This window comes from Globicephala melas, chromosome X, assembly GCF_963455315.2.
Source record: "Globicephala melas chromosome X, mGloMel1.2, whole genome shotgun sequence".
NCBI classification, from domain to species: Eukaryota; Metazoa; Chordata; class Mammalia; order Artiodactyla; family Delphinidae; genus Globicephala; species Globicephala melas.
In genome coordinates this window covers 42367410-42382663 of record NC_083335.1, presented here as the reverse complement: position 1 = coordinate 42382663, position 15254 = coordinate 42367410, and the positions used below count along the sequence as shown (strand labels likewise).

General features: G+C 46.6%; 1 protein-coding gene across 5 annotated transcripts in view; it reads left to right on the top strand.

Moving 5' to 3' along the window:
* Positions 1–15254, top strand: part of DRP2 (dystrophin related protein 2) — a 58796-nt gene that overhangs the window by 14574 nt on the left and 28968 nt on the right. For 4 of the 5 annotated variants that reach the window (XR_009560657.1, XM_060292108.1, XM_060292109.1 and 1 more), the window contains 7 exons: positions 3285–3465; positions 7586–7749; positions 9337–9493; positions 10907–11027; positions 13012–13280; positions 13648–13794; positions 14238–14316. Coding sequence is in view for 4 of the 5 variants with exons in the window: in XM_060292108.1 (XP_060148091.1) it covers positions 3349–3465; positions 7586–7749; positions 9337–9493; positions 10907–11027; positions 13012–13280; positions 13648–13794; positions 14238–14316 (1054 nt within the window). In the remaining variant the exon portion in view is untranslated. Of the gene's footprint in view, positions 1–3284; positions 3466–4185; positions 4299–7585; positions 7750–9336; positions 9494–10906; positions 11028–13011; positions 13281–13647; positions 13795–14237; positions 14317–15254 lie in introns of those variants that run through there. The other variant, XM_060292110.1, reaches the window with a different exon arrangement.

The following is a 15254-nucleotide window of genomic DNA, read 5'->3' as shown; positions in this document are numbered from 1 at the left end:
AAAATTGGCAAAGGTATTTTAAAAATAAGAATACTAACTGCCGGCAAGTGTGCTGGGAAACTGGCTTTCTCATACATTGGGAGTAGTACAAAGTGATCTAACTTTATTCTAGGGCAATTTAGAAGTATGTATTACAAGTCTGGGACTTCCCTGGTGGCGCAGTGTTTAAGAATCTGCCTGCCAACACAGGGGACACGGGTTCTATCCCTGGTCCAGGAGGATCCCACATGCCGCGGAGCAACTAAGCCCGTGCGCCACAACTACAGAACCTGCACTCTAGAGCCCATGCGCCACAGCTACTGAAGCCCGTGTGCCTAGAGCCTGTGCCCCACAACAAGAGAAGCCACCACAATGAGAAGCTGGTGCACTGTAACAAAGAGTAGCCCCCGCTTGCCGCAGCTAGAGAAAGCCTGCGTGCAGCAATGATGACCCAACACAGCCAATAATAAAGTAAATAAATTAACAAATAAAGAAGTATGTATTACAAGTCTGAAAATGGTTCATGCCCTTTGATCCAGGAGTTTTCCCTTCTAGGAAATTATCTTACGGAAAGAATCACAAATATGCACAAGGCTGTTCATTGCAGTGTGACGTGTTAAATTGTTAAAATAAATTATGGTATATCCATTCAGTGGGATAGTATACAACAATGATTACAGCTAACATTTATTGAACAGTGTGCCATTGCCAGACACTGTGCTAAGTTATTTAAATACATTATTAATTTTAATCGTTAGAAGTAGTCTACGAGGGCAGTCATCCCCATTTTACAGATGAGGACACTGAAGCTCAGAAAGGTTAACTTGTCCCAGGCCACACTGATATTAGGTTGAATAGTGTGGGTTTGACCCTAGGTCTGTCTGATGCAAAAACCCATGGCCTCAACCATAGCACTCTAACAGCTTTGCAGCCATTAGAAATCATCTTTTAGAGGAATAGTTAGTGAAATTCTAAACTGATCATGATATAAAAGGAAAATAAAAAAAGCATGATACAAAATTATAAATATATAATGAATATATAAATAATATGATGACAATTTTATTTCCAAAGTGTAAGTATATATTTTTCATAGGAAAACTACCATAAGGATTCACACCTGTTAGTAATGGTTATCTCTGGATACTAGTATTATAGGTTATTTTTAGTTTCAGTTATGTTTTTTTATATTTTCCAGTTTTTCTATAAACATGCATTATTTGTATAAAAATATTAATGTAAAAAGAGGGCTGAAAGCAAGACTTTTGTAGCCATCATACTTACAATATGTCCATAGCAGTACTTCATTTTTGAGCTGAGTGGTTAATTCTTTTATGTTGGCGTTGGATCAGAGGGGAGCCACCTTTTCAACCATTCTTTAGGGCAATCTCTTTGGGGATGAGGAATGATGTAGTTGTGTGATCTCTAGGGACTTTGACTACAGTAAAATGTCCTTCAGACAATAAATTCTTGCACCTTCATGATCTGTAATGGTCCCAATCTTTGGACCATAGACCCATGAGGAGGAGGGAAGGGTACTTAATGTGAGGAGTCCACAGATCTTTAAATGTATAAGTGTTTTTCTCACTCCGTAAGTGCTAAAAGTACAGCTACTATGTAGGTGTGAGTGGGTGAAGTGAGATGTTTTTATTTTAAGAAGAGGCCTTTATACCTAAAATGTTGGGAACCACTGAAATAGAGACTAAAAATGGTGGCTATTTAATCATCAGGATCAGGAATCAAAGATGTTCACTTCCTGCCCATTGGATCAAAGCTGGCACATCTTTGCCCAGCACTAAAAGATATCACTTTTATCATCTGCAAGCATTGTTTTAGCCACCCATCCTCATCACACTTGTGTACATTCACTAAACTGTCAGTTGGTCTGTACATTTAACTTTTTCATTCATGTCTTTTCTAAGCTTAGCTCTTGACATCAAAAGCTGAACATGTCTAAAGAATAGTTTATTACGGAATACTGCTCTCACCTGCCCCTGCCACACCAAATTTGCTTCTTCTCTTGTCTTTCCTTTCCTGCTGTTGGCAATATTATCCACCCAGCTCCCAAATTAAAAACCTTTGACTCCTTCACCTCTCTCACCCTTCACCTCCAAGTGATCACCGAGCCCAGTGTGTTTTACCTCTTCAATGTAACTCAAAGCCATGTTCTCTGCTCCCTCCTCACTGCAACTGCCTGCCTATTTTGACAGCTCCTCAATGGGTTTTTGCCCAAGAGAATCTCTCCACAAGGTAGCCAGAGGGCTCTTTCTAAAATGCAAATCTAGTCATGTCACTCCCCTGCTTAAAGTCTTCAGTGCTTTCCTATTGTCTATGAGATGAAGCCTTAGAATCCTCTGCTTATCATTCAAGGCATGACCCAATCTGGCCACAGCCTCACCTGCTACTCCCCACAAAGCACCTAACTTGTACTCTGGTCACACCATACATTTTATTTTTGTGCTGTTTGGAATGTTCTTTTTTGTTTTATCTTCTCTGCTTAATGGCAATCTGATTTCTCTTTTATGACTCACTTCAAGTATATTTCCTCTAAGGAGACTTTTCCTGACATGGCCAGGTAGAACTCACCTCATCCATCCCTTCACTACAACCCATAAATACTTCTACAATTAATGCAAGTAACACTTTATGGCTTGATTTTCCCCATGTCTGTTCTCTCCGTATGTGAACTCCTCAGGGACAGGCACCATGTCTTTTTCATCTCTGTGCCTCCCAAACTCCAGCCATACTGAACTTACTGTTCTCTGAACATGCTGTGCTTTTTTTGTGACATCCGCCTTTGCACAGGTGGGTCCCTCTGCTGGGAATGCATTTCTCCCTTTCTTCCCTTCTCTGCACAGGCAAACATCTACTGAGTCCTTCAAGACTCATCTCAAATGCAGTCTCTCTGAAATCTCAGATAGAGTTAGTTGTTCCCCACTCTGTGCTCCCCTAGCCTTCTGGTCAAACCTCGATTATAGCATTTTCCACATAAGTGTTTTATTATCATTATCAGCTTATATGACTGTCCCCCTCCATCTCCCACACCCCATCCCCAGGCAGCGAAATCTCAGCATATAATCTTTGTGTCTCTAGCACAAAGCACAATAGAGAAACAATAAATATTTCCTTGATCAATAATTAAATCAAATTTTGATGGTACATGATAGCCTGGGAAAAACTATTGGATAGGTAAGTAAGCTTTGAATACTTATTTACATAACTGGTCAAGGCACCTCTAGGGAAGTGGTGGATTTGCAGTCCTTTTCTAGATCTTGACTCTAAATTTCTCCTTGTTACTCTTCCAGGTGCTTATGCTCAGCGGTTGGTGCACTGCCTATCCTCACCGCCCCCCCATGAGCCTCAGTTCTGATGCAACCTATGGTCATGCAGGGATGCCCTTATACCCTCCCACGATGTCATGAGTGGCGGGCAGCTGACCACTTCCATCACAGCAGCAGCCTCCGAAGCACCTGCCCCCAGCCTCAGGTAAGAGGCCGAGAGCAAAAGAAAGACCTGTGGAGACAGGGTGGACACATGATCTGTGTGTGATCTTGTGGGTATCCATGCTTCCTAAAGCTCAGGGGTACTGTCCATATACATGAAACCTCTTGGACAGCACGAGGTCTCCTTTGGCCCATCCTTGTCACTCATGAGGCCTTTTATGGGGGGGGCATGGGGCAAAGGAGGTGTGTTGAGCTGGACAAGCCAAAGGGCCCACAATGGCTGAGGGGGCTGGTTTTATGTTAACCTCCCAAGGGAGGTCCCAGAAAAGCATGATCCTTCAGGGTATAGCCAAGGACAAGACAGGACCTTCCTTTGTCTTGACTTCTCTGTGGCTTACCTCATATTCCATACCTGCAGAATATTCCCTCTCCTTCCATTGGCTCTTCTTCTCAAGTCCCTAGTCTTACTCACAGTGGGTTAACCCCACTAAGGCTCCCCTGAGTTTCATACTGGCCTCTCCTGTCTCTCTCCTCCTATAGAAGTGGAGTGGTGGTGCTGCGTGTGCCCACCTGCATATGTTCTAGGTGGTCAGAGTATGTGTGAGAGGCAGTAATCCCAAGAGGGCAGACCCCTTTCCTGACAATTAGGGAGGTCCAAGGGAAAGCTGACTAGACAAGAGAGAAGTATCAGCATACTTTGGCTTGCCCTACAATGCTTTGGGGTCCAGAGACCACAGGAGTATGTGAAAGTACTGTTTCTTAGTATCTCACAGATGGACTGCAGCGCTGAGTCACTATTCAGCTGCAAACAGCAGCTGAATATACAGGGAGGAGGAAGAGAGCGACACGGATGGAGAGGTGGCGTGGATGGAGAATGTAGGTGCTGGGGAGCCCATCTGGGGGAGAATAATGAGGGAAAGTCAAGGTCCAGAGAGGCATAAGACCCAGGTCCTCCCAAGCTGTTTTCACATGTCTAGCCAGAGAGAATTTGCTGCTTGTAACGTATTCTCAAAGTCAGTGTCAACTGAGAGTCCCCCTGTGCACCTACCCCTTCCCCAGACTGGGGCTTTCAGAAGGTTGAGGGATTGAGAAGCATGGGTCCTTCCATAAGGCTTGCCCTGCTCATTGCCCACCCCCTCCAAACTTCTCCACCTGGCAACGGGACCTGAGGGCTTCATTTTGTGACAGAGAATGGTGAGATCAAGTCCTCTCCTCGGTCACTGTCTAGTTTCTTCTCTTCCTTTTCTATAGCTCTGACTTTGTCTTAAAGTTTCAAGAGATAAGGAGAGAGCCCTATGGGGAGTGGGGAGTGAGAAGCAAACATTTTGGCCACAAAAGCCAGAAGTAGAAGGCTATTGATAGGGAAAGAAAACTATGATTATTCATTATTTGCCTATTGCGTGCCTGGCTCTGCCCCAGGGGACTTGTGATTATTAGGGGGAACTCGGAGGGGAAAACAGGGTGATGGAGCATAGTAAAGGAGCCAAATGGGGGCATAGGAAACTGAGAAGAAGGCTGGAGGGAATGAAAGGCTAACATGGGTGGAGCCCAGCTCATCGTGGGTGCTTCCATCAGAACCAGACAACTAGGCTGTGGCTGGATCACAAGAGGCCATTTCTAACTCTGGGGCATTCCCAGTCTGGGGAACTCTGTGAGACTGGCTTGGGACCAATTATCCCAGCATAAGCCAAGCTGCGACACAGAGCTAGAGCCACTCCCTGCTCTTGGCCTGCTGTCCCCTGCCATCCCCCATCCACCCCGCAAGGCTCTACCCCGTAGTCCCAGAAAGGGTCAGGCAGCTGCTCTAACTATTCCTGTAGGTGGGCCTCAGCATGGAAACAATGTGGAACTGTGGAAAGCCCAGAAGACTCTGTGGGAGATAAATGAGGATTGGAACAGAACTCTTTTTGGTCAAAATGAAGGGTTTTGCCTCAGTGCTGAGGGGTGGGGGCCCAGCTTGGGAATGTTAACCTTTCTCCAGCCAAGTCTGCTGGCAAAGGAGAAGAGTGGCCACCTCCAGAAGGGGCCCTGCCCCTCAGGCCAGGGACCAATGACAGCACAGGCAGGGCACAGGAGCCTCTCTGGCGCTGGATCCCTGCATGGAGTTTCTGGGTTCCCTCTTGCCCTCTCCCCACCCTGCAAAAGTCCAGGGGGGATTGCCCATTGACCATCCATCTCCCCCTGGCCTTAGAGTGCAGGCGGAGGTCTGTGGGGACAAGGCTCTCCCTCTTCTCTCATTTTCACTGTGGGCTTGGGTCAGTCTTCTGCTGCCCACCTTCCCAACCACAGCTCTGTCCCCAGGTGTGCCACACACATCTCTCACTGCCTCTGAGGACGCTTACTTGGTCAAGGACAAGGCTTATCACCAAGCTCATTGTCCTTCCAGACCTTGGGGAAATTGCTTACCGGAGGTTTGTCACCAAAGCAGTCTGATCCTTTCCTTCACCTCAGGGGGTGGGGGTGGAGGCAGAGTGAGTCCTTTGTGTCTTCCAGGGAAAGGGAACATAAATCAACAGAAGCTCCCCTCTTCGTGCCCCTCCTCAGCACCATGGAATGCTCAGTCCCACTCTCACCATCCTTGCCAGTCTGGGAGGGCCCTCCTGGCCCCGGTGTGGCGGGCCCAGTTGGGAGTGAGCCGGAATTCCCCAGGGACAAAGCCCTGATTCACCGTCTGGAGTCCTGACATAGCCGCCCCCTCTGGATTCCTGGGGGGTCAGTAAACAAACAGGGTGACAGATCCCGCCTCCTGGCCTGGCTCAGCTTTGCCCACCCTCCTGAGGGAGCCTGCTCAGAGCCTGTCAGGACTCTGCCTTTAGCTCACCAGGCACTGGGTCCAGATTTGTGTGGAGGGATCATCATGGAGCTGTCCAGTCCTGCAACTGGGTCCCCAGGCGGCACAGGTAGGGTCTGCTCCCAGGGACGCAAGGCAACTGCACTCAGAGCTTTGCCCCAGAGCCTGGCTGCTCTCCCGCTTCTCCTTCCGTGTGTGGCTGCGAGCTGTGGGTTCTTTTTTAAATCTTGAATATTTTTTATTCTATAGATTGGGCATCATTAATTTTATCAACAGATATTTATTAAGCACCTACTGTGTGTTAAGCACTTCGAGCCGTGGTCTGAATGGGATGATTGGTTTCCCAACTTCCTGAGAGTCTTGTGTGGGGAGGAGGTATGGTTTGGGGGCAAGGGGAGACAAGAGGAGGTTCAGCCACCAGGACCGTGTGCTTTCCACAGGAGGTGAGGAGGTAGACAGGCAGGCAGGCAGGTGGGTTTCCCGAGGCTGAGATTTCCTCTCCACACTCCCCTGCTCTCCACACCCTTCTGCCCCTGGCTGCGCAGGTTTGGCACTGCATTGAAGGTAGCTAACTCCTGAAGGGCTACTTGGCACAACCCACACTCTCCCAAACCCCACAGTACCCTACAGGGTGAGCAAGTGACGGGCTCTGAACTTGACGGCCCAAGGCGAGACTTTGGCAGGCTCCACGGCTGGTCCTCTTAGCTGTCGACTCTGGTCAGAGTCCTTTGGAGATCAGGACCCAAAATGCTGCTTTAGCCCTTTCTCAACCCGTGGAAGATGAACAGTGCTCTTTAGGACTCTTTCCAGCCTTCCTGACTGTGGCGGAAAATGTGAGCGGGGAAGAGGAAGAGGGAGCACCAAGGCCTAGATTCACTTGGAAGTAGGACATCATCTACTACTGATGGCTCTCTCTGGCTGCTCTCTCTCTCTCTCTTTCTCTCTCTCTGGAACTTTGTGGGACAGCCCTTCAGCTTTCTTTTCTAGAAGGTTGACTAAACTGTGGGACACTGAAGTAAGAGTTGCAGCTCACCTTGAATGTCATGGTTGCCTATGTTTGGGCAATTCTGAGCAGCTCTTATCTAACACAAATACGTCTAGGGTCCCATCTGGGCAGTAATCCTGGCACAATTTGCAATTATAAGAGTGATAATGATAGGAGTCAGCAGTTAAAAGTGACCGACCTGTACCAAGAGAGGACCTTGCCATGAACAGAGCCATGGAGTCATCCTTCCTCTCAACCCCCACCCCTGAACACACCCCAGAACCAGCCCTTCTCTCCCTCTGTTCACACTTGTCCCACGCTTGACTTGGTGCAGACCAGGGTGTGGCACACTCCAGGGCTCACAGAGGTGCCTGTGTTTCTGTCCAGGTTAGAGCTGCTGCCAGCACCCCTGCGCCTCCTCATGATGGTGCTGGGGTGCCCTACCTAAGCCCAAAGCTATTCAACGGGTCTGTTGGTGCCGCTGGACCCCTGGAACCACCAGCCATGAATCTGTGTTGGAATGAAATCAAAAAGAAGTCGCACAGCCTCCGGTAAGGCCTGGCCCCTCGAAACAGGGGCTTTAGGGAGTTGTCTGGGAAGGTGTTGGGCTCCTCTTGCTGCTGTAGCTCATCATCCTCTTCTCAGCCTTCTCGTCAGCCTCACCCTCTGTTTCTCCTCCTTTTCCTTCTCTGGAACTGGGGGAAGAACACTGGGTCAGAAGTCAGGGGACTTGGATTTGAACCTCAGTCTTGAATAGCTGTGTCACCTTGCATAATTGGTTTGAGTAACCTCTGAATTTTAGCTTCCACTTGTTTGTATTTTTTAAGGAAAAAAAAATGAGTAGAAGAATAATAGATGTCCTAACTATCTCCCAGTGTTGTTGTGAGGACTCAAATAAGATATGAAAATGCTTTCTGAACTTAAATGTATAAGTTCAGATGTATAAATGGAGGATATGATTACTGCCTCCCCCTCTTCCTCTCATAACTGTCCTCCATCTTGGTAGATCTCATCTACTCTCTTTCCCATCTTTTTATCCCTCTATTCCTGTCTATTGCTTATCACCCACCCATGCCTCCCCAAAGTAAGGGCGAATCAGTAAGAGCCTGCAGGCAATTTCTGTATCAGTTTTTCCTCTTTCCTCTACCCTTCTCTATAACCCCTGCCGCCCCCACCCCCCACCCACACTTTTCCTTTCTACTTCCTATCATCAAAGACCAAGCTCCTGGCTTCTGGTGGGTTCTGGCGGGGATGAAGAGTGTGGAGAAGTTGAAAGAATGCAGGCTCTGGAATCAGACAAACCTGAGTTCAAATCATCGCTGTACCAGTGACTTAACTGTGTGACCTTGGACAAATTACTTAACCTCTCTGGGTAATAGCAGTGCCTACCTCACGAGGTTGCTCTGAGAATTAGTGGAAGCAAAAATGTAGTAAAAGGCTTGGCCCACGTGGTAGGGACGCAAGGACTAGTTAGCACTGTCGGCTGAGGGGAATGGGCTCGATGGATGCACACAGCCTGGGCTGGCCTCTGGCTTCCTACCACTTGGACCTCAGCTCATGGCTCATTTGTGGGGGAAGGCAAGCAGAGGTGATTATGCGGTACCCATTTTCCTCCTTCCATATATCAAACTTCCAGCCTATGTTGTCCTCATCCTTTGGGACCCCTGGGCTGCTTGTATTTGTATGCAGTCTCACACACGTGCATGCCCAAACTCAGCCACCTGACGCGCCCTTTCCACCTACTGCATCCGCTTCTGCTCAGAAGGCAGCCTCCAAGAAGCCTCTGAGGATGAGCAGTTTGGCATGACTTGAGGTCCTCTAGGACAAGAGGGCAACCAGACAGCTGTCACCTCTAATGGCCTTGCTCAGTTCGCTACCCTTCCCAGCGTGATGCTGGACACTCAACTGAATTAGCTGACGTCTGCCAAGTGTTTTGGTACCGTACTCCCTCTGGAGGTGCCTTGGGAGCCTTTGTGGGTGGGTCAGAGGGAGGGCTCTGGGCCTCCTCCCACTTCAACCAGAGCAGCACCTCTTTCACCTGTTTATATATTAAGGTTCCACATATGTATTTGTTGGGGAAAAATGTTTTGCAACTTAACAAGAGGATTGAAAATCACTGGTCTTACCATTGTGTGCAGCGCCCGCCTAGAGGCCTTCTCAGATCACAGTGGAAAGCTTCAGCTCCCTCTCCAAGAGATTATTGACTGGCTCAGCCAAAAGGATGAGGAATTGTCAGCTCAGCTGCCCCTACAAGGGGATGTGGCCCTGGTGCAACAGGAGAAGGAGACGCACGCGGTAGGTTAGAGTTACAGAGGCCGTGGTGTGTAGCCTCTCCATCGGGAAGGAATCTCTTCTGCAACACCGTGACTGATGGATGCCCAGTCTCTGCTTAGATGCTTAAAGTCACAGGAAGCTGTGTACAGTCCTACTGGTCTGTGGATAGTACTCCAGAGAATAAGTCAAATCTTTCCCCTCTATTCTTCCCATCAAATATTGACCTCCCTTAAAATTCTGCGCTGATTTGTAATGGGGACATGGGAATGAACATAATATAATATTAAGTGAAAAAACACAGGATACAAAACTATATACAGGTGGATCTCAACTGTATAAAAATCAATATAGATATGTATGTATGTATACACATGTATACAAACAGAAGAAGAAACTGTATCAAAATCTTCACAATGGTTAAATCCAAGTGATGAAATCAGAGTTCTTTTTAACTTTCTTCTTCATACTTTTCTGAGATTTCTAAGATTTCTGTGACATATATTACCTCTATAATCAGAAAATAACAACATGCTTCTTAAAATGAATCCAGAATGCACCGGAAGGAATGATAATTATGTGATGTGACAGAGGTGTTAGCTAATGGCAATCATATTACATAAATGTTTGAAATCAGTATATTGTGCACCTTAAACTTATGCAATGTTATATATCATTTATATCTCAATTTAAAAGATGAATGCAGAACGGAATACCATACAACAAGAAAATAAACTATACATGTGTGCCACAGCATGGATACATCTTAAAGACAATATGCTGAGTGAAAAAAAGAGCCAAATACAAACAAGAGCACACATTGTATGATTCCATTTATATAAAGTTAAAAAATGGGCAAAATTAATCGGTGGTGTTACAAGTCAGGATAGTGGTTACCTTGGGGGAGGCGGGAATGAGAGAGTGACCAGAAGGGGTCATGAGGGAGCCTTCCAGGATGCTGGTGGAGTTCTGTTTCTTTATCTCAGTACTGGTTACAGAGATTGAATCACTTTATGGAAAGTCATTGAGCTGTACACTTTTGATTTGTATACTCTTATTGGTGTATATTTCAACAAAAAAACTAATTAAAATTTTAATATAAATCTTGCCCATCCTGGCTTTGATTTCTCTAAGCCCCTCACAGAGGACTTTCTGAGTCTTCCAGAAAACCAAGATTCCCAGAACCAAATCCCCACATTTCACTCTACCCTGTGGCATAGACAGACCCGTTTCAGAGTAAATAGACCTTCCAGTGTCAGAGTTATTCTTCTGCCTAAGGAGAAGACTGCTCTTCTTTAGTCTGAGTAGCCCAAAGATACAGGATAACGCCAAAGGATCAAGCTGCACTGAGGAGAAGAAAGATTGTCAATTGCAGGATGGATTTCAAAGCAATTGAAAGACTTTCCTTCCCCATTGACCACGTTGCTAACTTCACAGGCCTTTATGGAAGATGTCAAGTCTCGGGGCCCCTATATCTACTCTGTGTTGGAGTCAGCTCAGGCCTTCCTGTCCCAGCACCCATTTGATGAATTAGAGGAGCCTCGCTCTGAGAGCAAAGGTGGGTGATCTTCCCCTCTTTCATCTTCTTCTTGAGCTGTGAACCATTAAACACCTTCCTGCCCTCCCCAAACTCATTTTCTCAACTGTTACCTAGGAGGATAATTTTCTCCTGGGAGTCCAAAGTTGGGAAGAAGCCAGATTCACACTATAAGATAAAGCAAAGAGAACAGAGCCCGGAGCAGGGGAGATGACCGTGTGGCCTAAAGCTGTATGTAGCTCTCTGGAGCATCATGTGTGGCCATTTAATAAGGCATGAAAAAGAAAAAAAAAAGACTCAAATGCATTAAACTAACTCAGTAAGTAAAAGTAGTAGTATGTCCTTTAAAAGCATACTGCTTTATTACAACATAGAGAGGCATGTGGCACTGCTATAATCAACCAGAAAATAAAAAAAACCTTTCAAAAAATTCTAAAAGGTTTGGTGATTGCATTTGAAAAGAAAAATGATTGTGTCTCTTTAATTCTGACCCTGGTGAGTTCTGGCCCTCTTTCATCAATAGAGTCGGTCACTGTAGGTCTAGGTTTAAATAAGGCAGCAGGGTGGGATCCGTGGTGCTCAGGTCTGAGTGGTGGCCCAGCACGCCCTCTTCTCCAGAAAGAGGCTTCAACCCTCTGAGATTGGTTATGTATAGCTTGAAAGGACCCTTTGTTAATGCAGCCCTTTGTCAATGCTGTCGACCCTCTCAGTTTACCTCGAGCCCCTCCTACTGAGTACTAACTAGTACTCAATTTACTGTCCAATGGGCCTCAGATAGAATGAGCTCAAGAGAGCAGGACAATTCCAATTAGTCTGGAGTTTGGGGGCTCTGAATATACTTCTGAGGGGAGATCTGAGGGAGGAAGAGGAAACTTACAATTTAGGAGCTTAGGTGGAAAGGCTGGGCAAATTATACTAACCTCTCCTTTGTTGGGTCTTCATAAAATACCTCCCTTTTTCGGAAGGAAGTGGGCAGCAGACACTAATGCAAAATCGCATTCCAAGGTCATGTGAATAGGACTCAATGATTTGTCTCACTACACATCTTAAATATTTTACTCACTCTTTACCTTGCCCATTTTTTAAGAATATGAGGAAATCCTCATGATATAATAAGTGGAAAACACTAGTATGGTCTCCCGACTGTGGTGGTGGGTCCATGAACCTACACATGTGATAAAATCGCATAGAGCAAAACACACACACACACACACACACACACACACAGAGAGAGAGAGAGAGAGAGAGAGAGAGAAATGAGTACAAGTAAAATTGGGGAGGTCTGAACAAAATTGGTGAATTATGTCAATGTCAATATCCTGGTTGTGATATTATACTATAGTTTTGCAAGATGTTACTATTTGGGGAAACTTGCTAAAGGGTACATGAGATCTCTGTATTCTTTCTTTCTTTCTTTCTTTTTTAAAGAATTTAGGCAGGAGCTGGAAGTGATGTGAGACCACAGGAAAGCTTTATTTATTTATTTAAATTTATTTTTGGCTGCGTTGGGTCTTTGTTGCTGCGTGCAGGCTTTCTCTAGCTGCGGCAAGCGGGGGCTACTCTTCGTTGCGGTGCGCAGGCTCTAGGCACGTGGGCTTCAGTAGTTGTGTCCCATGGGCTCTAGAGTGCAGGCTCAGTAGTTGTGGTGCACAGGCTTAGTTGCTCCGCGGCATGTGGGATCTTCCTGCACCAGGGATCAAACCCATGTCCCCTGCATTGGCAGGCGGATTCTTAACCACTGTGCCACCAAGGAAGTCCCTCTGTATTATTTCCTATAATTGCATGTGAATCTACAATGAACTCAAAATAAAAATTTTAATTTTTTAAAAAGCTGAATCTTCAAAAGGAGCTCAACTATGAAAAAATGCATTTTTGTGTGTGTGAATATATATACACACGTACATGCACACACACACACACATTTTACAAAGGGCTATCTGTCTCTGTCTTTCCATGGCTATCCTTGCCTGGCTGGCCTGACTTGACTTCGTGCCTGCCCTTGCAGATACCTCTCCCAGACAGCGGATCCAGAATCTTAGCCGCTTTGTGTGGAAGCAGGCAACGGTGGCCAGTGAACTATGGGAGAAGCTGACAGCCCGCTGTGTGGACCAGCACCGCCACATTGAGCGCACTCTGGAGCAGCTGTTGGAGATCCAAGGGGCAATGGAGGAATTAAGCGCGACTCTGACTCAGGCCGAGGGAGTCCGAGCCACTTGGGAGCCCATTGGGGATCTCTTCATTGATTCACTTCCTGAGCACATCCAGGCTCTTAAGGTATGCAGGCCCCCTCCTGTGGCTACAGTCCACCCCGGGACCAGATGTTCCTCCCAGACCCTGACAGTGTTCCTGCTGCTGAGGCTCCATTGTTGCCCTGGACTTCAATAGAGTCTGTCCCAGTTTCTGTGCTAGATTTGGGGGCTGGTTTAGCTGAAGTCTCCTCTGTCCTTCTACTGGCTTCTCTTTCCCTGGTGTCTTCTGAGAGTAGAAAAGGAAGAGGATAAGGACAATGCCCCCCCCACACACACCTTAGTCTGGTTGCCCTAATAGGCAAGCACTGAGGTTGCGCTATTAAAACAAAATGACTAATGGTTCCTCTTTCCTATTTTCTACCTACTGTGGCACTTGGGTTTTGGTTCTATAGCTATTCAAAGAAGAATTCTTCCCCATGAAAGATGGAGTGAAGTTGGTGAATGATCTGGCCCATCAACTTGCCATTTCTGATGTGCACTTGTCAATGGAGAACTCCCGGGCCCTGGAGCAGATCAACATCCGGTGGAAACAGCTACAGGTAAAAGAGAAGCCTGGAGTGAGGCATGAGGAAAAGGCTTGGTATAACTAGGCTTGGAGGGCAACTTACCCAGGCCCAAAGGAAGTGAAGGGGCATTGAAATGGAATCTATGTGGGAAAAGAGTTGTAGAGAATTTGGGGCTAGGAAACAGGCTTCTCAACCTCTAAACTGCAGGAAGTGATTAAAATGGTCTGAGAGGGGCCTGTCTGCCCCTCAGGGTAGACGGGGGCAGATGAAGGGTGTCTGTGGCCTGGAATTAGGGATGCTCTTCTCTGACCCCTGGGAGTGCCATGGGAAGGCTAGGATTTGGGTGAATGTTGGGAGGATCTGGAACTGAAGAGGCAGCCTCTGAGGGAATTCACAGAGATTGTCGGAGGCATGTGGAAATCCTACCCTGGATATCTGAAATGAGTCCACTGACTTCTTGCATCTTCTTTCCATAGGTGTCAGTTGGTGAGAGACTTAAGCAGCTCCAGGATGCCCACCGGGACTTTGGGCCTGGGTCACAGCACTTCCTCTCCTGTATGTGAGACAAACTGGGCTTCACTTGGTAGAAACTCAGCCACCTTCCAAGAGGGTCTACTCTTGTCCCTTGGGGGCCTAGTGGGAGCGGAGTGTACCTTGGCATCTAAGAAGCAGTAGGATAAAACAGTGTAGTGTAGTGGTTAAAAGGACAGGCTCTTGAGTCAGAGAGACCTGGATCTGAGTCACAGCTGCTCGACTTTATATCTTTGCAAGCTTGAAAAAAATAGCTTAACCTTTTTGAACCTCAATTTTCCCATATGTAAAAAGAGGGAAAATATTACATAGCTGGTAGAGTTATGGGAATTAAATGACTTTATTGTTCCAACAATATTTCTTGATGGCCTACTGTGGGCCAGGTACTGTTCTAGGTACTGGGGCTACATCAGTGAACAAAATAGACAAAAATCCTTGGACGTGGAGAGCTTACATTCTACAGGAGGAAGCCAGACCATAAACAAATAAGTAAAATATATATAAAGTCAATCGGTGACAAGTGCTATGGAAAAAAAATAAAGCAGGGAAGACGTGAATTAGGGAGTGCTGGACTTAATGAGGGAGGCAACTGAGTGGAAACCTCAAGGAGGTGAAGGAATGAGCCATGTGGATATCTTAGGGAAGAGCAGAGGGAACAACTTCCAGGACCTTAAGGCAGGGGCATACCTGAGGAACAGCAAGGAGGCCAGTGTAGAAGTGAGTGACGAGGGGAGAGAGCAAGAGGTCAGAATGGGAGCAGGAGGCCAGAGCATGGAGGGCCTGGAGGGCTATGGTAAGAACTTGGGATTTTATTCTGAATGGAATGGAGAACGATTGCAGGGATTTGAGCAGAGGGATGACATGATCCGACTTATGTTTTAACAGAGTGTTGGGGGGCAAGAGTGGGAGGAAGGAGACCTATTAGGATGCATATTGCAACAATCTAGATGAGGGATGATGGT